This window comes from Cyprinus carpio, chromosome B14, assembly GCF_018340385.1.
Source record: "Cyprinus carpio isolate SPL01 chromosome B14, ASM1834038v1, whole genome shotgun sequence".
Taxonomy (NCBI): domain Eukaryota; kingdom Metazoa; phylum Chordata; class Actinopteri; order Cypriniformes; family Cyprinidae; genus Cyprinus; species Cyprinus carpio.
The window spans coordinates 26,491,314-26,517,417 of record NC_056610.1 but is presented as its reverse complement, the minus strand read 5'-3'; the positions used below and the strand labels follow the sequence as shown (position 1 = coordinate 26,517,417).

General features: G+C 36.7%; 1 protein-coding gene across 1 annotated transcript in view; it reads left to right on the top strand.

Annotated features, from left to right (window-relative positions):
• Positions 1-1,112: 1,112 nt before the first annotated feature.
• LOC109085024 (phospholipid-transporting ATPase IA-like) overlaps positions 1,113-26,104 on the top strand; it is a 120,881-nt gene continuing 95,889 nt past the window's right edge. The window contains exon 1 of the mRNA XM_042738774.1: positions 1,113-1,202. Within this exon, the coding sequence (XP_042594708.1) occupies positions 1,157-1,202 (46 nt within the window). The 5' untranslated portion in view covers positions 1,113-1,156. The remainder of the gene's footprint in view (positions 1,203-26,104) is intronic.

The window sequence follows — 26,104 nt, the reverse complement described above, 5'->3', positions numbered from 1 at the left end:
TTCCCAGCTAGCAAATAAGTTGTTTCACAATTGCTTTTCAATTGTGTGGGCAGGATTTGATATTTATGTGTCGGGTATTTGGTAAAGGTGAGATGCATATGGGGCCCCATAGGACATAGGACATTTCGTTTATGTTATACTGAAGTTATTTAGGTACTTAGGAAGTGAGGAGCCGTCATCAGCTTTCATTATCATATTCAATTACGTTATTTTTTGATATTGACATCTTCCCCTCCTTATTGTTGAGAAGGAGGTATCAATGGGAAACAAAATAAAATGAAAGCTGGCGAAGGTTGTGTGTAATGTATTGATGAAAGTGTAATGTATTTATAATATGATAATAACGTTTTTATTATTTGGTCGTAAGAACTAGTGCCAGGACTCGCTTGTAACTAGACACTGATGTGTCTCCATGTCAGATTTTTTTTTTTTTTTTTTTTTTTTCTGTTTGCTGTCATGACATTTCCCTTGCTCTCCTAGTCATATAAACATAATTCACAAATGAATCTCAATAGCTCATATGCCTTTAAATAACTACAGGTGATGGTGGATTGAATTTGATTCTTCTCAATGTTTCGAGTCTTTTGAGTCCTTAACTAAAAAGATTCATTCCGGTGATTCTGTGTTTTTTAATCTCTTGTGACTCTTTCTGCAGGTTATGAACTGATTTGTATAACGATATGTATATCTCTCTATATAGATCAGTGGGGGTCAGTAGATGGAGTTAACTCATGCTTTTTGAGTATTGTTAGTGAATCACTGAATCATTCACTCAACCGATTCGTTATAAAACACTGTTCACAAGCAACTGATCTTTTGTCATTTGCGTAAAAATGTCATGCATATAAATGTACTAAATCTGACTCCAGAATTAGTGTTTATGCATATCTACAAATGCTATTTATATTTTTATCTAGCTGTATACGAAATCCATCCATTATAAAATACGCGTTGTATGTAGCTCCGAGTCTCGTTCAGATACAAAACCCGTTCATTGAGGGGCGTGTTCGTTCAGCAGTTCCAACCAATGAAATGTACATTCACAGTTTGCGCTCGAATGCTATTGGCTCGTATTTTAATCCGTCTTTCGAGGCAGGACATTAGTCTCGCACTTCGTTCGGAAGGGAAGACTGAAGTGAACGGAATATGAATCGGCATGAGCAAGTTGCTGGCTCCGATGTGCTTCACCTGCAGTATTTCGGGTATGGCGAGGCACTTTCTTTCATATTTAATTTTTTGATGTGCATAGATATGTAAAGGGCGTCTGGTCTGAGTTTGATGGATATTGATCAGACTTGTCTCTCATGTCTGTCTGTCTGCATCCTGGATAAAATGTCATGCTTCCAGTGACCTTCCTTGTTAAGAATCAGACTGCTTGCATGTATTTGAGTTTGATTTGCAGTCAAAAGGCTGACAAGAAATAGTGTTGACTGATAGAAATAACAGCATATATGAGCAATTTTACTTCTTCCTCGTGCCATTGACTTGTTGATACTGGAGGAAAATTAGGTTGGGAAAGAGTACATTACTCCAATGCAGCCTGTGATGCGTCATAGTCACTATAGTTTTGAAGGAGATGAAATGGAGGCCATACATTTGACTTTAATAATTTAAGAAGCTCTAGACAGGGCAGATTGCACTCTTTTCACAAGCGCTTGTGAAAATACAGTCAGTAAGACCGTAACCAGCTCTGTCGACCCAGAGCCCAGCTCTCATCTTGCCTTTTTTTCTCTGTTGAAAAAGCATCTGGCTGGTTTTAACCTTGGTTTTTTGGAAGCCACGTCACCATGCCCTCCTGCTGCTACATTTACCGTGTTTTTGAAAGTATCCTGTTCGTCAGTGCAGCACTTCTCAGCAGCACTGAGCGATCAATAATCCTGTATGTCCGATCAGGCCCATGACCTACACTGTACCAGTCTGAATGAAAGCAAGAATCCTGTTTTGACATGCATTATTTATTGCTGCTTGCGCCGGTTTTACTTTCTCCACAGACCTTGGTGTGCGGCACAATGTGTTGTCTTTTTGTAATCACTGCAGTGCATCAGGCTGGCCCGTGGCAGGGCGGGGGGCAGGGCGGGACCTTGGCAGAGTGTCAGCCTAATCCTCCTCTCGTACCCTGTCTAACAACTCCCAGCTTCACCCTACCACCTACTCCATCTTTAACTCCTCCTCAGTCCCCATGTGTCTCTTTGCTTTGGGTACGTCAGAGCGCTAGCCAGGCCAGGCTGGGGTGGTTGCCAAAGCAGCTTTATCTGCGTGGCGGTTGGTAAGCGGAGGTGGCACGGTTCTCAGTTTGGAGGCAAAGATCACAGAGAGTGAAGCCCACACCGATGGGAGTGTGCAGGCCTGCTGGAGACCTCAAGAACAAAAACAAAAACGATTTTTGGCTGGACCTTTCCAGATAACTTTTTTATGGTCCAACCCACAACCCAGCCAGTATCTGCAATGCAGCTGTAACTTTTTTTTTTTTTTTTTTTTTTTTTTTTTTTTTTTTTTTGTTTTTTTTTTTTTTTTTTTTTTTTTTTTTTTTCCTTTTTTCTTCTCCTAGCTATTTAAGGTAGGTTTTTTTTAAAGGTGATGTAGCTAATTTCTTTGGCCTCTATCAACACCAAATGCTTTTTTGGCAAAACTATGACCGCTTTCATGGAGCAGGTTTCCAGAATAATCCCCCAGATCTTCAGTTGATTGTACACACAGATAGCCCCTGGCTGTAACTTAGGCCATTAGTTCAGCTAAAGTTATGTCATGCTGTTTTAATAGGTATACATGTATATTAAAATCCTTCTCTAGGGCTCTATGATTTCCGCAATGCAGAAAAACACAGATGGAATCGCTTGAATCGCAGTCAGTCAGAAAAATGGAATTCACAGTTTAACGTGGAATGAAACGGAATTTGACAAATTTTGAATGAAGTAATCAAAAGTAGGTCATTAAACTTAAAACAAATTGCGATAGGGAGTAGTCTCTTTAAATATTAAGCGCAAAAAGTCGATTTAAATATGAATCCTGCATGTTCTGCCTGTCTCTGTTAATGAATGGCGCAGACGCGCAGTTTCGTTTACTACACACACACTGAAGCGCGTGTGATTTCAGCATCTGTCTTCACACTAAATTAAGACATAATTAATTTTGCGATTTGCTACAATTATTTTTGTATTTTAGTGTTTTTAAAGATTTAACTTTTGAATATCCAGTACTGACCAATAAATGAAAAAAATGTTATATATTGAAAGTATCCTGAAAACTGGTAAATTGGGCAGGTCTAATTTTAACATGGAATCGATTACAACACTTAACTTTAATGTGGACAATGACCTTAGTCATGGAAGATGCTGTATAATTTAAACACAGATGAAATGGAACCGTAAGAATAGACAGACTTGTCTTTACAATGGTACTGTTACGACACTACATAAAGGTCCAAACACATAATTCTCAACTTTAATGACTGAAAGTTTTTTGTTAAAGGATTACCAGCTTTAGCAATTACCATTTGTCCCACCAATACAACATCCTTTACACAGTAGCTACTGGAGAGGTATTGAACCTTAAAGCAGGATCGTCGTGGTGAAACAAATCTGAAAAGTATTGACAAAATGACAATGCCTGCCATTACCCACCCTGTGTTTGTTTTGTCATAGACATCTGTTATGAGTCGGTGTTCCGCTTTGTTTTGTGAAAGTTTTGGATCCAGACACTAGGGCTGACTCGATAGACCAAAGTTAATTTTTTGTGGGCTCGGTACGATACCAGAAAGTAATACCTCATTGTTAATTCAGCTCTATTCCCTCACCCCGACCGCGAAGACGGTACATAGCGTTGGTTTCATATGGATTACTTTTATCACAGAATCATTTTTTTCCGATAAGACTTTCTTTAATTTAAAACTTAGGACATGGCAAGCTTGCTATAAATACTCGCGCATGTCCTCTGTGTTGAGTATTTGTTGATTATAGTTTTTCATTTTAATGATGCATTTCTGAAAAGAATATTCACCGTAGTACCAAGGCTGCAGACAGCGGAACATGTGTTTGTTTTTTCTTTACTTTATAAATGCACAAAGTTATTGTTGTTATTAGGTGTGTAGACAAATAAATTAGAACCCTGGACCAGATGCGATTGAATGTATTGCGCTTATCTGTAGCGATCACAACTGAAAGGGTAATTTAAGTTACTTTCCTGCCTTATGAGTAGATGATTGGCCACAAAACGCAGATCTGTGTTTGTTGACCACCCTAAGGGTGAACGAAGCCACAGATCGAGTCTTGCAGGACGCTCCCATGCTAAAGCACACCGCTTTTTGATAATGATGCAAACATATGAAGAATTGTTGAAATGTCAGCCTCTTTAGGGTCTTTGTGCTCCTCGTTTTTGATAATTGGCTGTATGAGTTGTTGTCAGACAGTCTCATCTTCCATGCCCTGCGGGCCGAGTGTGTTTCACAATGCCCACTGGTTTGCTATGTTTACCCCTGACACTTTTGAAGATGGATGCTTTCAGATCTGTCAGTACCTCTAGTGATTCTTCGTTCGAGAGGCTCTCTGAAATAGCCACAGCGTTATTGACATTTTACACCCGGAAGTAGGGATGTTCATTTTTAACCGGCTAACCGTTAACCCAACCGTTAAGACTTTGACCGATTAATACAATCATTTAAACGGTTTTTTTTAAAAGTCAATAATTTATTTTCAGTATTGATTAAAATATTTAAAAGGTTTTAGGGCTGTGCGATTATTCGAAATCGAATCGCAATCGCGTTTTGCGACGTTGCAATTTGCTAATCGGAATGCAGTTCTTTATTTATAAAAAATAAACAAAACAAATAGTTTCCAGTGAAATTCAGTAATTAAGTTAATTCTGTAAAAGTAGTTATACCGTTATAATCTTTGCCTGCTGGAAAAAAAAAAATTGCACATTATTGACAATATTGAACTGAAGCTTGATTTTGCTAATTTCAAATTTCCAAATGATATCGCAATATCTGTCAAAAAACATCGCAATTAGTATCTATTTTCCCGATATTGCACAGCCCTAAATGTTTTTGCTGCATGGTTAAAATACGCTATGTGTATTAATGTTGTGTTTTTCAGAAAAAGTCGCGTATAAGTTGCTTTCAATTATTTCATTTCAGAAATAGGCCTAATGCCAACGCAAAATGTTTACAAACATTGTAATAAACACTGTCAACCACATAGCTAGGCCTATTTTAGTTCCCCTCACTCCACAACTAATCCTTCTCAATTAACAGTATTTAGAAAGAACAAGAATTAAAAATATAAGAAGCTATAGCAGCTCTAAAAGACAAGCCAAAAACAAATTAATTTAGGATAAAATGAAACTGAAACCAACTTTGGGTTTCTCATTTCGACACAAAATCAATGATTCTGTATTCGCAATGTATTTGAATGGCAAAAGGATTATTTATGTACTTTCACTAGCGATCCCAGTATCCACGTAAAACACAAAATATTTTTCATAGCATCACAGTGGGTATATCACAGGGGATAACGCTTAACCACAGCACAGATTTTACTACGTATTTAAACTGAGCAATGTGGTTTTTTTTTCTTTTTCATTTTTGACTGACTGTATTTATTATATGATAATGAATAGGCTGCATTGTCAAGGTAGCAATTTGCTTTTTTTTTCTTAACTGTGTGTGTGCATGCGGCGCCGGCATGGAACAATCCCTTGAATTTTTTTTTTTTCCTTTTAAAAGGTGGAAGCAACTACTCCTTTTAGTCATAAAGATAATTGGAATTGTCAAAGTTTTGCCTTTATTTGTGTACATTCACAATGAAAACAAATCTTTGCTTTTGTAAAATAAGTTCTAAAAGAAAAATAGGATTCCCCTCTTTGGCCATCTAGTTGCCGTCTTGTTCACCAGTTTTTCGTTCATTTTCTTAATTTTTTTTAAGTAAAAAATAATATTTCTCGTATAGGGGCCCTTTTATTCGTATAAGCGCTGCCCAGTGCGTGATGTGAAATGATGACCATGTGAATCCTTATGTTTTCTGTTTCGTTTGCTGCTTTTTTTGCACATGTAAAATTTAATCCCTGGGGTAAACAAATGTTAGTATTTTTAACGGAAAATAAAAACACAGTATGAGTGGTGGAACGGGTGGTACAATGTCTATGGTAACATACAGTATTGAGCCAAAAATTGACATGCTTTACAGTTCAGATACAGGTTTTCACAAAAACAAAAATCTTAAACAACAGCATTTTAGCCTTTAGACCATTTTTATGAAAAGGGATAACTCAAGCATATAAATTGTCAATTTAAAACGTATAAATATTATTGTCTTAATTTAGATTTTTAGAAGACACATTAACTTCTTTCTCATTTACAACTCTGTTTTTTTTGGTGTGGGTAACTGCGTAAAAACATGATTTGATATTTGCATTTCATCTGACCATAAACAGCAAGAAAGGCTTGTTGGAAAATGCAAATTTATTCTCTGCTATGATGTGGTGGCACTTTAGGAGCACTGAAATATTGCGTTTCCCCCGTTAACGGCTGTACACAAAAGCATCTCCGCGCTCATAATCCTTGTTTTATCAGGAATTATAGGTAAAATGAAATAAAAAAATGCCAATTGCCAAGATTTCATAGGGCCCTATATTTAACACACGATTTTATATAGTATATGGGTTGGTGTATGTTATTTTAATGAGATTTGGGGTGTTTTCTTAACAATAAAGTATGTTTACATGATCAGGATGGTACCACTTCCTCTTCATTTTGTGCCAGGAAAAACCCTGTTATTATAGATATAATTAGAAAGTCTTGCTTTCCTTTTTTTTTAGCAGTTAAATGTTTGCAACTTTGAAGTGATCAAGACATATTTGGTTAGTCTTTCTAAATAACGTCGACATTAACTAACTAGTGCAAACATACTTAAAAAAACTAGTACAAACTGTCTGATGTTGTTTCAAACCTCTATCAGTTCAGTTCAGAATGTCCTTCACCAAAAGCAATTTGATTGTAGCAAATGATTGTCTGTCTGCTGAACACAGATATTGCAAAATGTTTGTGCATCTGCGTTATGTGTTTGATGAGAAATACATTATGAAATATTATTTCAATTTGAAACATGTTTTCTATTTTAATATATTTTAAAATGTAATTTATTCCTGTGATGGCAAAGCTGAATTTTCAACAGCCATTGTTCCAGTTTTCAGTGTCTCATGATCCTTCAGAAATCATTCTAATATGCTGATTTAGTGCTCTAGTAACGTGTCTTATCAATGTTCAAAACGTTTATTTTGCTTAATAGCCTGCATCTCATTAATATTTTTGTTGAAACTGTGACACAATTTTTCAGGATTCTTTGATGAATAGAGAACAGCACTTTAAAATGTGTACTAAAAGTATATAAAAAACAAAATAATAAAAATAACTTAGTGATTTCAAAATTTTAAACAGTAATATAGTTATTTTATATTATCTGTAAAATGAATTATTTGTTGTTATTGATTGTCATTGTATGAGCATAAAAAATATTTTTAATATTTATTTATTGGACATTTTCTTGTGCTGATTTTGTGGTAAATTATGTGGGATGGATTTAAATGTGGTAAACCCACATATTGGCAACTGAAAGCATAATCAAATTGGCTGAAAATATTTATTAAATGAACAGCCTCAATTATTTGTTAAATCATTTGTTATTGGAAAGGTACTATAAGTAGTGATCATTTTCTTAAATTTGTGGTGTTCAAATTCTGATAATAGTAATCATAATGATGGCTAAGAGTGGAAGATTTAGTTGGGATTATGTGCTTGTCAGTGTGCACAGAATCCAGTCTATTGTGTTTTTTCTTTTTTTTTTTTTCTTTAATGAACAAATCATAACACATGTGCATGAAATCTGCTTCTTCATTCATGAATCCATCCAAGTGTCTTTTCCTCTCTCTCTTTACTGATCACCCTGTTAATCCTTCATTTTTCCGCCCCTCCTCCCATCCCTCAGACAGTCCTAGTTAGTTTCAATCTCTGCTTCAAGGGAACAGAGTGAGCGAGGAGAGGGATTCTGGGTCTTAATCATTATTTTGTCGCTTTGGTCTCACTGGTATAGGATGGATGTGGAAGCTTGATCTTCATTTAGATGCTTTGAAACCCTAGTTAGTTCAGCTGTGGATGCTCATAATCAGCTGTTACTATCTGATATAGTCACATTATCCACTCTCTGCTCATTGAAGAGTTAAATCCTCTCAAGAGGAGGTTGTGGCTTCATGAATACATATTATATAGCTTGTACTGAAATATTAATCCACCCTAGATGAATGATGTAGATGGTGAGAGATGCCTTATTTGAATCCTTCATATGGATTTATTAATGCATAAAGTATGCACACACATGCACCCACTCATACCTATGTTCATCCACACATATTGAGCAGAATACATTCAAGACAGATTTGGAACTAATGCACATGGCTGGACCAAATGTCACTCATCGAGACTCATTACAGCATCCCTGTTTCTTGGGAAAACACATCACAGTCTTTTTAACTAATTAAGCAGCCCTCAGCGCCTTAGTGTCCTCTACTCCGATTAACTTTAAGCCAGGGGCACCCCAGTATTACCAGGCATAAGCCACGTATCTGCACTTCAACCCCCTGCTGCAAACCAAGTGGCTGATCGAGCTGTGACTAGTTTCTTTCTTACTGTTTTGGTTAAGTGTCCATAAGCAACAGTGTTCAGTAAGGACTGTTTCACCTAATGCCTTGAGCATGTGTCCTGCTGCTCACCAATCTTTGACCATTACTGCAGTAGACCAGAAGATTAAAGGCTTCATACCAGTGTGACTAAGGCCACGTACACACTACAGCTCAATATAGCTGTCACTCCTTTTCTGGGTGTTTACCTAAATGGCTTATTTAAGAAGTGACAACCACATTTTTCAACCAAATTCACTTTCCTAAGAATGTGTTTAAAATACACAATAGTTAAAAAGTTTTGGGTCAGTAATTGGTTTTTATTTTTTTTAATTAGGGCTGGGCCGATATATCGCATGTGTACGCAATATCGCGTTCATTATCGAAGGCGATTCATCTCCGATAATGAACGCGATATTGCGTAGCTTGTCAGTGATCTACGGCTCTGTCTATTAAATGCCGCTTCATTTGAAAGCAGGTGATAACGATTTAGCGGTAATCAGGGAACCGGCTTTACTGACGAAATGTGCGTGACAATCACATGCGATATATCTCCCAGCCCTAATTAGGCCTATTAAAAAAAAAATAAAAATTGAATTCAGCAAGGATGCATTAAATTTGTCAAAACTGTCAGTAATTACTTTCACAATAATATGAAAAAAAATATATATAAAATGCTTTTCCTTTGAAATTTCTATTCTTCAAAGAATCCTAAAAAACTATTAAGCAACAGTTTTTTAGACAATGTGTACAAAATGTTGCTTTAAGCACCAAGTCAGAATATTAGATTGATTTCTGAAGTATCATGTGATGCTGAAGACCGGTGTAATAGTTGCTGAGAATTCAGCTTGCAAGAATAAGTGTTAATGTTAAACAGTGTAATGATTTTGCTGCATTTTGTGATTAAATAAATGATGCCTTGGTGAGCATAAATATCAAAAACATAAAAAACTGACACCCAAACTTTTGAGCAGAAATGTACCTCTGATGGCTCATATTTCTTGTGAAAATACAAACGGATTAAACTGTTGGGGTCCATATTCCTTATTTAAAAGCTAATACTCTGTCAACCATTGTAATTTTGAGAGTGACTGACTGTATTTCTTATGCATTTAAAATTAGATCGTCACACCCATAACTTTGTAGTGTGCTAAAAAAATAAGTGTGGTGATGAATGTTAAGAGTTTCGGAGGCAAGGTCAATATTTATTTTATACAAAAGGATTGCAAATATTTAAAGAATGCTTTAAAGGAGAAACAATTAAATTAAAAAACTTGGATAGTTTGATAGTTTATTATTTGTTTATTTATTGACTTGCTTCTTCATACAAAAATTGTGTGAATGAAAAAGAAGAATCATTTGTGAATTGATTATTTGATAGAATTGACACAGAATCATACTTGGTGTAATAAGCCCATCATCTTGGAGGTTTGGCATGTTAGATAACTGTAATCATAGGCATTGAAGTTATTTAATGGGTGAAAAACCCTTCAGTGCAGGTGTTCTGGGTGTGTTTGTGATCTTGTAGCCCAATTTCAGAGCTGGTTACAAAAGCCCTTGACACTCAAAGCAGTGATTTCATCCCATCACCCTTGAGGACTCAATCAATACATGCTGCCTTGCATCGAACCACTGACATCAAGCCATGGATTTGTCACTCTTTCACTCTCATGTTGGTGTGTGTTCATGTAGGATAAGATGTGGCCTTGTGTCATTCATTTCAACAGATGCTGCCTCGCCCCGCCCCCCTGTCAGCTCCACTGGTCTCTGCCAGAATATGTTTTTTTTTATGCATTGAGTGATTAGAATGCCAAACAGGTCATGTATGGTAAGGCATTCTCTGTTGTTTCTGTCATAATGCCACTGCGCCCATTTTAATCCTCACTAGTGTGTTGACAGCAACGCCTCTGTAATCTTTCAAAAGTCAACCCCCCTCTCCACAGACACACGCAAACAAGAGTCAAAGATGCGATACTCGGTTGCAAATCAGAAGAGAGATCCGAAGCAGTACAGAAGATACATTGAAATTGTAACTCATTATTAATCATTTTTAGAGACTGCTTTGTCTAAACAGCAATTGAGGTTGAGGGTGGTCAGCACACATATAATAGGCCTACAAGAGAAACCTTTGCTCTCTGATTGCTTTTGTGCTTGAGTTAATCATGCCTGGACCACTTGAAAATCCATTGCAAGTCTATAGCTATGTTCCATTGTGAGTCTATAACTATGTTTATATCACCCATGCTTGCTTGAGTTGGTTTTTGACTTGTGCGAAAAAGGTTTAATGCAAATAATGGGAGATGGAAATGCATTTTGCGAATAAATCCCGCATGAGTGTTCAAAAAAGCCACGTGACTGCACTATGGGATGGCATAACCTGACTAACCAGCGGACCGATTTTGTTGCTTAGCATCTGAAATGTTGTTATGGTCATTGCCTGAGCAAAGTATGGCTACGTTCACACTGCAGGGCTTAATGCTCAATTCCGATTTTTTGAAAAAAATTTTTTGCAAGGCCGTTCACATTTCCAATTAAATGCGACCTTTTGTGATCTCCTGTGTGAACGTGAAATGACCCAGAGCCGCCCCCCGCATGCGCAGACGAAGAGTACTCAACGGTCAACGACCGTCACTCGTTGTTTGCGGAAGTAGCTAACGTTAAACATGGATGTCAACAACAGTGTAGTCAACAGCGGAGCTCTTTTTGCAAAATATTAAAGTTATTTTCCCAACGGAGCCAGCACAATTACAATCTTCTCGTTTTAAGAAAGAAAACTAAAAAGAAGGAGGAGAGCAAGGTTTTTGGCCATGGCGTTTTGTGGAGCAGTGTTAGCAAAGTCGATACAGAGAAAACGTGTGGGTGGGTGCGGAGTCGCAGCCAGGAGTGGTGGGATACTGATGTGAGTGGCTTCTATCTTCTCGTTCCCCGCCGCGCCTACTTCAACGCAGATTATGACGTTTTATAGCGTATCAATGACGTACATGTTGGATACATGTGGCCTGGCCGTTCAGGCGGAGGTCGCATTTCAAAAGATCGGATACGTACTCGGATTTTCAGGACCACATACCCAAGTGGCCTGGGGTTACATTTGAAAAGATCGGATCTGTGTCGTTCAGACTGTCATGAAAAGATCAGATACAGGTCGCATAGGGGCAAAAAAATCGGTATTGGGTCGTTTCAGCCTGCAGTGTGAACGTAGCCTATGTTGTCAAAGTATTTCTGTATAATTACCTCCCAGAACAGTGTACCACAACTTTGTTTCCAAACAGCTGACATTCACCCCCAAAAGCAACACGCATTTATTTGTTTCATCTGCTCAGTCGAAGCGCAAGTACTGTATTCGATTTGAGAATTATTATATTCAATGGCTTCTCCTACATTTTTCTTAGTGATTATTTAGTGCCAGTTTATCAGGAAGTGACGATATTTTTTCTCTCTCTGACTCGTTGGATGGTAACAGTGCTTATTCGCAAATGTTTTTATTGCGATATTTCAATTTTGTGTGCAAAATTTGTTAAGAAAAAAGTTAACAGGATAGTACAAAGTATGTGGGGGGGATAAATCTTTGGGTGAACTTTGCCTTTCAGAACATGATAGTCACATTTTGTGTATTCATCTGAGAATCAAATGCAAATGACAGTTTTCAGTAATGTCGTCATCTAGCAGACATGGTCCGTTATCTAAATACAGTATGTACTTCATAATAGTTTTGAAATAATTTGTGACAGAATGTCAAAATAAGGCATTGCCGTCAGGAAGTGATGCTATCAACATAATGTCTCCCTTTTGGAGAGAAATGTCTCTGTGTGCCAAAGGAAGAATGACACACATTTTGTCTCCCTTTTGCCATCTTTCGTTCCCACTGCATTCAGCCAGTCCCTTACATGCACAAACAGTCTTTCAGGCCGTATCATAGAGTGCCAAGTCAAGAATACGGCCTCTATGCCCCTCTTCCTCCAGCAGGCACCCCTCTGGATTGTGTGACCCCCTGTGCCATTGTTCTGGCTGGCTGTCTGTTGGCGGACACAAGCAATAATCCCTGAAATCTGGCCTCCCTCCAACCTCATTACAGCTCCTGCCACCATTGATCCTGCCCCCCGCGGCTTCCCCTCCTGGTGACACTTCCCTCTCGCTCTCTCTTTTAACTCACTCTCTTTCCCTCTCTCTCTATTCCTCCCCCCATCAGCTTCCTTTATCACTTGCTATTACTCTGTCTTTCACGTTTTTTGTGTCATCTCTCTCTTTCTCCTGTTGTTTCTCCTTCCCTTTTCTTTCAGAGAGAGGTGACTCTCAGTCGGCACACCTGTTCTCATTCCCTCTTCCCTTTGGTTATGTTTATGGCATCCATAGGCTGTGACATTCAAAGCAGACCTGTTTGTGAAAAGGCTGATGTAGGGGTAGATGATATAATGAATACTCATAATAATGTCCATATTAATTTCGTTGTTAATGTTGCATAACATTGTGCAAGTATTGTGGTGGTTAATATATATATATTTTTGGACATTAATTTTCCTAAAGAAGACTCGTTTCATAATCCTTACATTGCAACTCAGGTTTGAGAGTGTTTTGGTAGTATATGTGACAAAACTTAGTCTTAAAGTGGAAGTGAAGGAGTCAGTTACGTTAACATTATTAAGTAAAGTGATTTCCTCTTTGATTAAAAAAATACATAACAAACATGATTATGTAACCGTTTTAAAGAAAAAATTATGTTTTGTGTTGCAGCTTTTGGAGCAAAGAATTTCTTTACATTTTGAACACACAAATGTTATTTTAACGCACAAATAATTTGTTTTTTTACCATAATTTTATAAGCATTTCTTTACATTTTGAACACACAAATGTTATTTTAACGCACAAATAATTTGTTTTTTTACCATAATTTGGATAAATATATTCAGTATCAATCTGTCTATATGTTAAGTTTATGTTCACATGCGAATACATTTAGCTTTTTTTCTGCTGTTAACAGGACGTAACTAATCACCTATCTGAATGATCGGACCAGTGCTGCTTTCTCAAAGTTTACCATTCTCCACGTGTTTTCAGTCGTGTGTCAGTTCAAATATTAAAGTGTTTTAAGCCATTCAAGCGTGAGACAGCACGGAATAGATTTCAATGCGGTACTGTACACGCTGTGATAGACCTTTTCTGAGAGATTTAGATGTGGTACTGCTCACACGTTGTGAATGTGATAGATCATTTCTGTTCGCCATCTCCATTCATGTCACCCATCCACGTTTGTACAAGTGTCTTCCAAGTTCCCGTGATCGCAAATGCCTGGCTGGCCAGGTTTGGTGAGGCTTAGTTTCTCCAAACTGGCCAAATACAAACGAGACAGACAGTGATACATGAAAGATGTTAAGAAATGTGGCGGCAATTCCTATTTCAAAGAGAGTGCGTGCAGACGAGGAGTTAATGCACCCGCTTAAAGCGCATTAAGGATTTATACTTTCGCCTGTTTCTGCTTTGTGAGCCTCCGCTGACTGCGCGCGCACCTTTCCAAATGGACGAGGTTTTTTTCAGTGAATCGTGTCTACACCGGATGCGACAGACCACGTCGCAACAGGTTTTCTCTAGTGTCTACACAGGACATTTGAACTCTGTGTCAGTACCTCCTAAACAGGACGAGGCAGTTTACTGTCTGGGATTTGCCATTGTCGTGCCGCATACAATGTAGAATCACAGATTGATTTTGAGTTCTATAGTATTTTGTCGTGTCGCGCCACGTACGCTCAATAAAGTACCTGCTGAGACATAGGTGTTTTGGCTTAACGCTTATTTATGGCTAGCGGATTTCTAAGGTCTTTGATATTGGCTATTTTGATCTGATTTGCAGGGCACATTTTGTTAGTGCCGAAGGCGTGATAAAATGTGCGGCTACAAGTATTTGTGTTTCAAATATATAGAAATTAGATTACAGAAATCCGTAACAGAAATGTGGTAACACTATATGAATATCAGCACAAACCGCGCCACCGGCAGTGGTTGGTCCATTACCATATAATGGTGGAACTGCCACCGTCACAGCCCCATACTGCCCAGCCCTACATAAAGTACATTTACCTTGTCAAATGCTGAGATATAGTTTTTGGCAGTATTAATGAAAGACAATGGCTAAAAATAAAGAAAGAATATGAAGGTCAAATAGCGGATCTGGTGAGAGGGAAGGGTGACATAAAAAACAAAAAAATACAAAAAAACAAAAAAATAACAAAAACGTAAGAGACAAATAAAAAGGTATCAGAGAGACTGATCTGGAGCTTGTTCCTGTGTCTGGCTCACTGTTATAAAGTGTTGACGTCTCTGTAGCCAATTTACAACAGTGACTAGCCTGCGGTTAATGAAATTAGTGCAGAGGGAGGCAGTGCATCGACGAGGGAATACTACCAGAAGATCACGTACAGAAATGTGTGTCGAGACACATGAGCCTGTCACTGTCTCTAGAAGGGAAAGAGAAAGAGAAGCTGAGAAGAAAATCAGGAGCAGTGAAGGAGCCACAATACAATAAAAGCCACTCTTGCAATGTGAAATGCAAGATATACATTTTTGATATAATGGGGGAAAATCCTCCTGGAACTGAGTAAGGGTTTCAACAAATGATTTTTGATTCTGCTCATTCAAAAAAATACAACAACCGCTGCAGCCATCGATTATTTTAGTAATTGAGTATTCTACAGATTATTCAATCGATTAATCAGATAAGTAATTTTTCTTTATTAAAGAGCAATACTAAATATACAAGAGATAATAAGATAGGGCTCTTAAAATAAACAACTAATTTGTTTAAATATTAAATTTTTAATTGCGTGAAACAGCACAAACATTAATAAACTGTGAAAACTGAACCCATTTTAATGCATTTAATTGGCCAAATTACATTCAAAATACAAATACAAATATATCATCAAAACAAAATAAAAAAAATATATGCAAAATCTACTTTCACATTACTTTAAAAAAGGTAAACAGTACAAAATAAAACAAGCAGCATTATACCTTAATGCATAAATCAAAATAATAGTAATAATAATAATACCTAAAATGGTTCACGTTGTGAAGCTAACAACACCCCTAGCTGTTATAAAGTGGTTGCTGAGCAATACATAGAAGTAAACAAAGGTGTATGTTTGTAATGCAATTTACAACAGCTTTGAACACGGCTTCAACCAGTTAGAATCAAGGACCGATATCCTTCAATCATATTTTGTGTGTGCTGGTCAGTTCACAAGCGCAGAAATTAATCTGTAACAAGAAGTTTAAATAGATTTTTACATTTTATGGGCATTTTTACCTTTTTTAAGTTTCGTTTTTTTTATGACCTAAAAGTGTGCTTCATCTTTTTGTGAGGTCCAAGTCAAAGATTTTTTAAATCAGTCAGTTAGTATAAGTAAGACATTTGGGCTGTTACCAAAAACAAATGATATTAATGTGTCTAAAATTCATCTTTGCAATGCAGATTGACTGGTAGGAATTAAATACAGAATTAAAAACGCTTCTTGAACATCCTTTGTCATGCATTTAAGATTTAGGGGGGGGGCACTATTTACTATTTATTGAAATGCGTTTAAATCTGAAACCTGCAGTTTACAATGCTAATTATTATGCATAAATAATATTTTGTTATTTTAAACACAAAACATTGAAAACTGATATTTACAATTATTTAAAAAACGAAAAGATACTTTAAATGTGAAATTAAACCGCCAGCAGTTGGTAGCAAGTCACTGTTAATAAGTGAATCATTTAAATGGTTGATTCATTTCAGGAAGGAAACACTGTCATTTTGCTAAGATACTCAAAACAGTACTTTTTCATTTTAACTAATTAATAAAATCAGTAAAAATAAAACAAAAAAAAAAAATACATAAACTAAAATCCTAAAACTCTAAATACTAACTTCATTTTAACTGAACCATAAAATCAGTATCCATTTGACCTTTATAATCATGCTGATTTTAGAGGTGAAAAAACTGGCACTCTTTGAGTGATGTTGACTAACTTACTTTCTGTGGTATTTTTATGCACAATGGCGCGAAGTCTTTCACAAAATGTAGGGACATCATAACTAGCCACCATATTGATTTACAGTCTTAACCTGTTAGCCAGCACCCCCCATTATGGGACTAAACGCTGAAAGTGTCCTGCCTAACTTAAAATTGTAAACAGTTCCTTACTTCAGTGTGTTACCAACATAATTTTGGTGTCTTTGGAAAGAAGACCCTGTGGGGTTTTACTTTTTATCAACCAAAGTTGATTAATGCTCAAAAATATTAAAAGTTATAGACACAGAAGTGCCATTAAATTTATTTTTACCACACTGATTTAAAAAAAAAAAATTTTATTTGATATAAAAAATACATGAAATCAGTCTTGGAGCAATCTAGAAAAGTAATGGGTTGAAAGTCAAATGTCTCATGAGTTTTCTATTTCAAAACTGAAGGAGTACCAGTGAAAAATGAGATTCCTGCAACCATTTTTCTTAGACTATGGTCTAGTCCCCCACCCCCCCCCAAATAAAAAAATATTTACCAACTGTATTGAAGGATTCTACAAACTATTTTAGTCATTAAACATACCACAGCATTTTTTTTCAATTATAAAACAATAGACAGAAACTGAGACATCCTATAAGTGATTTATTTGAGCACTAGAAAGATACAATAAGAATAGATTTGAGTAAGAAAATTTAAAAAGATTTAACTTTGTATTATGGCCAATTACAGAACATCCTGAGATTGCTAGAAATGCAGCATTTACACATGAATTACAATGAAAAAGATGTGCTGATGGCCAGTTATAGAAGATGGTAACATATAAATGCGCCATAAAGTCAAATAAATCACACTCTATTCATATAGATGACATTCACATTGATAGCCATGATTACACCGTAACTAGCAAGCTGATTTGCACTGAAACAGGTGGCAATCATTGCAGATACAGGCACATTCAACATAAAACACACTCACACATATATAAAAATGTTGAAAAATAAAAAGATATAGAAAAAAGGTAATCGCTAAATTCCGCCTCCATCAGATGACTGGTGCGCCACAGCGCGCGCCACGAGCCCGTCACAAGAGAGCACCAGAAATTCAAATAAACGATATTTAGCCTATCTTTGACTTTTTTTTTTTTTTAGAGGATTGTCTCATTCTGTTGTGACACTGTACGCTACAAAACCATGCAGTTTTTTTTACTACCAAGAGGCAGTTTTTGAACGTGGGTTATTCCATAATGGACACAAAACCAATTCTGTCCCCGAAGAACTGAAAAGTAAATAAAGGACTTATCATGCCAGATTAACAACGTTATGCTTCGTTGGACTAAACGTGCTCCAATGAATGTCGTTCAGTGGACCTTTATCTTTCTAACTAACAGGGATTTACAGCTGTGGATGTGTTTTATGACTTGTTATTACGACAAATCTGGTATTGTACTGGCGTTTTCATATCTTCAATGTTTTGATGTGTACTGCTTATCACAAATTTAGCAAATACATTCTTTATAAGCTTTCCATTGAAAAACAGCAATCTGTCGTCGATGCTTGAGGCTTAGATCTTTATAATGATATATAGTTTGTCAAGATTTAAATTTGTCCCGTTTCATTTAATCTATTCGTAAATATTGACAAGTGCAAACAAGGGGAGTTATGATGATTTGGCGCTGCAGTCATGTCATCGTCATTGCTGGTGTGGAAATGCTATGACATTTCGAGAATCAATGACAACAGCTCAACTACACTTAAGTTTCCTTTTCCCTGAAATCATGTGTTTCACAGCAGATGATCTGCACATCACTGCACACGTCCTGCGGGCGCGTTACGTGACCTCCATGGGAACCGGAGCTAATCCCGATCGCTCTAGTCAGCACTTGAGTTTATACCCGGCGCAGCCTGCGGCACGTTTCGTGAAGTGAACTCTCAGCGCTGCTTGGCTAAAAATAGTCTTTTGTGAGTTGGCATAGCGTGGAGGCCGGAATCAAAACCTCGTCGGACGCGATAAGGAGTTAATGGTAACTACTGCTGGACCCCGATTTATCCGGTATATATTTGGCAGGGTTTTCAAATTCCGGCATCGCGGCCGATAAGTTTTTTCCTGTCTGGTTGATGTGTTTTGATGCGGGATCTTTTATTTTGAAGGCACTGATAAACTCCTGAGAATGTCCCTGCCTTTCTTATATTAATATCCTAAATATAATAATGTTCTGCGTTAAACCCCGTTTTGAAGGCATATTAAAAATGTTCACTGTTGCTAAGAATAATTTGTTTGTGATTATTTAGATAACATTATTAACATAGTTATTTAAAGCTTGAAGCATCGATCACCATTTGACCAAAATCCGTAACTCTGTATCAGCTGCAAAAGTCTTGAGCGGATCTCCCTAGTTGTGATTACTGTTGCAGTATTAATAATACACAGATACAGATAATGTGCCAGCTTTTCCCCAATATGCCAGTTTTATTGTTTTGTTTTGTATTACACAAGCAGCTGTACAGCCAAATAAGCTGATGCCAAAAAACAATGCTTTCCTATCATGTCCTCTCATATTTAGATCTAGGCTTAAAAGGGTTTCAGGGAAAATCATCTATATTTTCCACTTTGTTCTAGACTTATATGAACAAGGTATATAGACTAATGTATCCCATAACAAACCAATACCCTGTAAGAAGCTGAAAACTGTTAATAAATGGCACACAAGACTGCTTCAATCAACATTTTTGAGTGATGACAGACAAAAAGACTTTTCAACTGACAAATTTTTCTTTGTCTGAGTACTTGCTTTGCCAAAGCTTAACATGTCTACCCTGTTGGCATAAAATAAAACATAACAGAAAGTAAAATTAAATTCAAAATATAACAAATACCAAACCCCATCCCCACTTACACTTACACCTCAAAATGAACAGGGTGGAGCATAGCTTTCATTTGTAGTTAATACTGTTTAAAAACTAACAATTTAATGGCTGGAGGGGGGGAATATCAATGTGATTGAGGATGTAATTAATTATTATTATTATTATATAGAATGTTTTTGTTTTTTTAGACTTTGAAATAAATTGTTTCCATCACTGTCATATTTTTTGTCATTGTATTTTTTGTGCTCTGGCATTGTTGTTGTGTCCACCCCGGCATGTGCTGGTTCCAACCCCCTGTCCTCTTCGAGATTTTGCGATAAATAATTTTAAAATAATAATTCAATCATATCGTGTATACATCCATTGTGTTCAAGAGCTAGGGGGGGGCAGAATAACATGCAAACAAAAAACTGCATCCAAATACAGTGTATACAGTTTTCATCTCCAACTAAAGCCAAACAAGACCTGTGTGAATTGTTACTATAGCAGTTGCTTTAAAACTCATGGTTTACAAACACAATCTTTTATCGGTTTACGACTCTGAAAACAAACAAATACCACACTCACATTTCCTGGAATGGGAAACTGAAGTGCGTTCATAATAATTAATTTGCATCTTCATTTTGCAATGTAACCACTGCCCTTAACAGAAATACATTATAAGTCTTTATCGGTTTATGCTTTGAATAATGGCCCCTAATTATCTAAAAAAAATTTTTTCGGGAGCTCAGCTCATGATGGTTTATATAGTACTTGAGTGTCGATTATTTATGGAACTCCTATAAAGGGAATGGGAAAAAAAAACAAAATTTTTGACTGTTGTGAGGGGTTGCAAAAGGTCACCTGTATAATAAATGTAAAAGAGTAAACAATATATTCTGCTTGCTTTAGTATTTATTATTTATTTATTATTTATTTATTTATTTACAATTGTATCCCATGATGTGATGATTGCCCCCAGCATGCCGTTGTCGTGCCCTTCGTCTCACCTCCGGTTCCTGCTGTCGTATTTCCCTGGCCAGCTGTCTCTCGATCGGGTTCATGGCTGTGGGCTTGACCCCAGCCACTCTGCACTGCCAAAGGATGTCCAATATTTCCACCTTTATAACAGTATCCTCGTCAACTGCTTTAGCTTTTCCTTTTCTGCCTACGCAGTACAAGGATGGGCGATTGGAAGTTTTTACTTTTAAGATTGGACCTAATTTACACCCTTGCAGCTACCTCATGGCCTTTTTACACTCTTCCTCACAGAATATGACTATCATACAAACAGGGGACGTAAACTTGCCCGCAATATCAGAAGACCACCTTGAAAACAATGTTTGCCTGCTATTGTTGTCATGGTGTCCATTAACTGTAGCCTTAATAGCAACAGTGTGAATCATTTGGTCCCGTTTCGTTCCCACAGTTGAAGATAACATTAGCACTGTTGGAGCTAGCATCTGCTGCCGTTTACAGGGCCAGTCATGCCTCGTATAACCAGCAACCTCTAGAGCACTAGCAGGATTAGCACTGGTATCAAACATCGGATGAAGTTCAGGCTCCAGCTGGGTTACCTATAATAAGCCTTTGGCTATTGGAAAGTTCCTCCTGAGCTTCAGTGAATCCAATAAGGCCTTTCATCTTGAGCTGTCGTTGGGGTGGCCCGTTGCGTAACTTGCCTGGGAATGGCCAGACATGTAATGTGTGGTGACCTTGTTGATCAAAACATTGAGGGCGAGGTTAGGAGGTCTAATTTTAGTAACCTTTATATTTAGCTGAGAACTAGCAAAAGGATACAGTGACAAAACATTGGGGAGGGGGTGGATAGGGGTCCCACAACACAACAGCTGGTCTGTTTCTATTGCTGTGTTTTCCTCTAATACTTCTTGTGATATTTTTTTCTTGTTCCACAGTCACCCTGCCAGTGCTTTTCCTGTTTGCAAGCATGAGCAACTCTCTGTGTAAATTTTGGCAATTCTTTTTATGTTTGTTATTTATAGTTGATAAAAATTATCGCTATTATAGTAATTTCTTATACATTTTGACTTGGCTATTAGATTTTCAGTTATCAATTTTAATTTAGTTCAATTTTTGGTAATTTTATAGTTTTCTTTTTTTTTGCTCTTTCTATTTTACTTGATTTTCCTGAATCATTACTTTTAATAATTCTATGTACTGTCAATTTAAACTTTATTTTATTTGCACTAACATGGTCACTGGGGTTTTTGACGATGTACCCTTTATCCCACTCAGATAGGAGACGAGACGAGACAAAGAAACTGGGTTTCACAATTAACGAGACAACCCATTTTCATAGACTTTTTCTTTTACATTTTTTTCATTCTCATCCCATGAATATTTGGGAAAAACTTTTATTTTATTCAACTGAAAACCACAAAATGCAAAAAAAAATTAGGTTTCACTTTTTGAAATCAAATTTATACGTTGATGAATGTTAATATCTGTATTATAATAAATTTTTATGCAGATAGAAAACATGTAACCCTGTAAAAGGCTGTCCCACAAACTCAACTGACAGGCAATTATTGCACACAATTATATAGTATACATAAACTAAATAATTTACACACCAAATAATAGGTTTACTTTAAAGTAGCAGTTACAGTCAAATGTATTATTTCAGTAAACTTTTTTCCACTTTAATAAAAAAAGCTCGTTTTTTTTTTTTCCAGCTTTACACACTTTACATCAACTCTCTGTGTAACATAGTATATTCACATTTTCACTCAATTTACATTCAGTTTAACAAAATGACATGTTATAGGCGGCCAGCTATGAAATGTTTGGCCATTTTCTCACACATAGTATTATTTTGTTTTTTTTGTATTTGTTACCCCAAATAATGTGTGGTTTAATGCTGCATGTCTAAACTCTTTGGAATGCATATAAACAACTTAATTTAATTTCACTTTACATTTTGTGTTCTTTAAAGGCTTGCTTATTAGGAATTTTCTTTTGCGCTTTCTCAGCAAATCCTGTATTTTGCTGTTCTATTTCCCTCATTTGTCTCTGGTTTATCAGACTGAAGGCATAAACATTAATTTAATCCACCACTACTCATTTCAATTATGAAAATAAAGCAAACTTTATTTGTTTGGCAAACAAGGGGTTTTACTGTTAAAATTAAAACCATGGAAGAAATTTAGTGTGCTTATTCCTTTAAAATAATGTTAGTTTTCCTTTTAGTTAGTAGCAGTAGGCTGTGTACATTTCTATTGTCATTATTTCAAACCGGACTTTTATTTTTTATTTTGAAGGGTTGCCGTGAATACATTTACAGTTCTGTGTATGTGATATGATGCTAGTTTTACTCAAATGAAATGGTTTAATGCTCATAGGGAGAGTATAGTAAGAGAGAAGTCTGCGTGACATTAAGACTTCACTGTGTAATTTTCCCGCTTATCATGCGATAAAGACTTCACTGTGTAATTTTCCCGCTTATCATGCGGCCACTTGCCTGATGTCAACACATAATATTTTAAATACCTTACATTACATACCACTGGTGAAAAGGGCCAGTGTAATGCAGAGAAAATATATCTGAAAGGTCTTCATTGGGATATCGTCACACACCCCTAATTGCCAAGGCAACATTTCTGAACAGCTCTAGGTTTTCACACATAATATTCATATTTATTTTCAGCTTTATATAAATTTGGAAAAAAGATTTTTTGAATAGTTTTTAGTTTTTTCTTAAAAATAACACTGGCTAATGTAGCCAAGTCCTAAAACTCAGCTTGGGATTTAAATGCTCTGTCTATCTTCAGAGCCAAAGATTGACTGAGTTGTGCTGGAACTTGTGGATATCAACGTAAGCAGATGCGTTTCCTTTTAATCCCTTTTCTCCACTGTGTTGTCACTCAATTCTTGGAGTGCACGAACTTACCGGGCAAAAAGCCTTTGAAAGCTTCTTATCAAAGTTCCGTCTTTAGACTCTGCAATCAAGATGCAGGACAGTTGTTTCAACTTAACTGTACCACTGCAATATCTGGAAGTTGCATTTATGTAATATGAGAATTAAAGTTTCTACTAGGATATGAGTGCCAAAATACTCTGGCAGCAATATATCAGTAATATTTCAGCTTTTAAAAAAAAGATAGATTATGAAAACAGAATTTTCGTTGTTTCATTTTTTTTGGGGGGGGGGGGGGGGGTGGGGGATTAATTTATGGCATATCTTGTGGGTTGATTGGATTGAATCAGATGTTATGAATCCCGTAATCATTCTGACAGATTCAAGGGGTTTAGTAAATGTAGTCAGGGCAGGATTCTTATGACTGAATTTAAACCAGGGTGGCCCCATTGGATTTGCAGATTTTGCTAACGTTCAAGTTTACCTTTACATTTAGTCATTTTTGCAGGCACTTTTTTATCTAAAGCGACTTACAATTGGGGGATACTACATAAAGTGATTCTTCTAAAGAGGCAAACAGATACGGGCAGTGCTTGTAATACCAAGATTTAGACATTGTTCAAATAAGTACAAGCTTTTTATTAATTTTTTCCTCTGGTCTCATACTGGTCCCCTAACTTTTTTTTTGTCCAGTTTTGACCACCGAAACGCTGTGTGTGAGTTTTGAATGTTAACTCCTGTAGCCGATTTGGGCCACCTTTAAGAGTTCATTGGTCATTTGATGTAGAACTCTTTTGCATTGCATGTTTTTAAGATGGCATGCAAGTATGTGCGTCGAAAAAAGTTTGCCATTATTTTGCAGGCAGATTCATTGGGCAGCCATGTTTTGTTTTTTTTAAAAGGTTTATTTTTATATCGGATGCAAGATTCCTTAATGACCCCCCTTAAATTGTTACTCCGCACAATGAATTTTTGTTGCATGACTGCAAACAAAAAAACAAAAATTCAGACATAATATTTTGAATTTCTTTTTTGCCCTTTGAATCCTCTACTTGTCACAGTTTTACCAAAATGTTTCTCCACTCCTCTCCAATTCTCTTAGCCTTGGTCCTCCCTCATACCTGTAACTCACTATGATCATCCTTCCAGAAATAATGAGGAAACTTTTTGAGATCAGAGCATCTGCCGTTACTGGTTAACCTCCTGACTACTTAAGCCACTGACTTGTCATTCTGGTGCCCATCCCCGGATTTCTCTTTTCATTGTTGCTCTATCACGTTTTAAGCTCCCACAGCAGCAGTACTGTCCATGGATCCTCTAAGCTCTTTAATCCGTTCCTTCCCACTGCCTCTTTGCTACACTGGCCACCTCCTACTTTATATGCCCCGCTTTCCTCAGAATTGCCCTCTAAATCCTGTTTGAACCGAAATCTTTTCTGTTTGAACGGACTCTCCCTTCCTTTTTTTTATTGTTTTTTTGCTTTGCGCAACTCAAGTTTTGCCAATCCATAAGTACACCGTGCTACTAGCTACTTAAAAACCCACTACAAGCCTTGATCACTGCAGCCCTCTCGGCTGCTCTTTACTCCTTTGTAAATAGTACATATTGGCGGATATCCTTGGCTCTGTGTATCTGTTGTTTTTCTGCCAGCTCTCTCTTACTATCATGATTTTTGTGCCTAATAGGCAAACGGATAGATGACAGAAAAGAAGTGAATATGAATTCCGGTGTCTATCAGGGTTTGAGCTCATAGTGATGAATATAAGGATATTACAAAAACTGGATGGGTGAATGTGTTTTAATGTGTATTTAGTATATTATATGTCTCTTTCTGCAATCCTTACGCCGCCATGGTGGCGTTGTTTTGTAGTTGTTTTTGTACTGGTACCTTTTTACTTTGTTATCATTTGCCGTGGTGCCGCCGGGTGAGGCTGGTGGGTGCTGTTTTCGATTTGGAACAAATACGAAGTGACCCCAAATTTACAGCTCAATGACAGTGATGTGCTGTTAGGGCTGGGGCAGCTGTAGCTTTCCAAAACTTCAATGGATTAAAAAATTAATAAAAAAAAGATTAACAAATAAAGTGAGAATGTCACAGAATTTACCCAAATTTTGGTTGAATAAATGCAAAGTTGGGTTGCAAAATGAAATAACTGATACACAGCAAACAAAGCAATTTTGTCATTATTGTCCCAATACTTATAGAGGGCACTGTATGTGTGTGTGTGTGTATGTATGTATGTGTATATATATGTATGTGTGTGTGTAGTGTGTGTGTGTGTGTGTGCGTTTGTGGTGTGTGTGTGTTTTATATATATATATATATATATATCATATATAATATATATATATATATTTATATATAATATATATATATATATATATATATATTAATATAAAATATAAAATATAATATATATAATGCACATACCATAGACTGTATAAAAACATGGACATCGTGTCCCGTGATGTCATCCGTAGATTCCTGGGCAAAAAGGCGGGAGCTGGTTGCGGAAGCCACGCCCACCTAATGCACGGCATTTTGTCAGCAGCGGCAATACCACCTGTCACTCAAGTGGCCACTCCTTTAATATGCAGAACTTTAAGGCTTAATTCAAATAAAATTGTAACGGATTAGTTATAAAAAAACAATTCACACCCCCTCACGGTGTCATGAGATGGCAAAATTAGCTATATAGACCAAAATAATTTTGAACCAG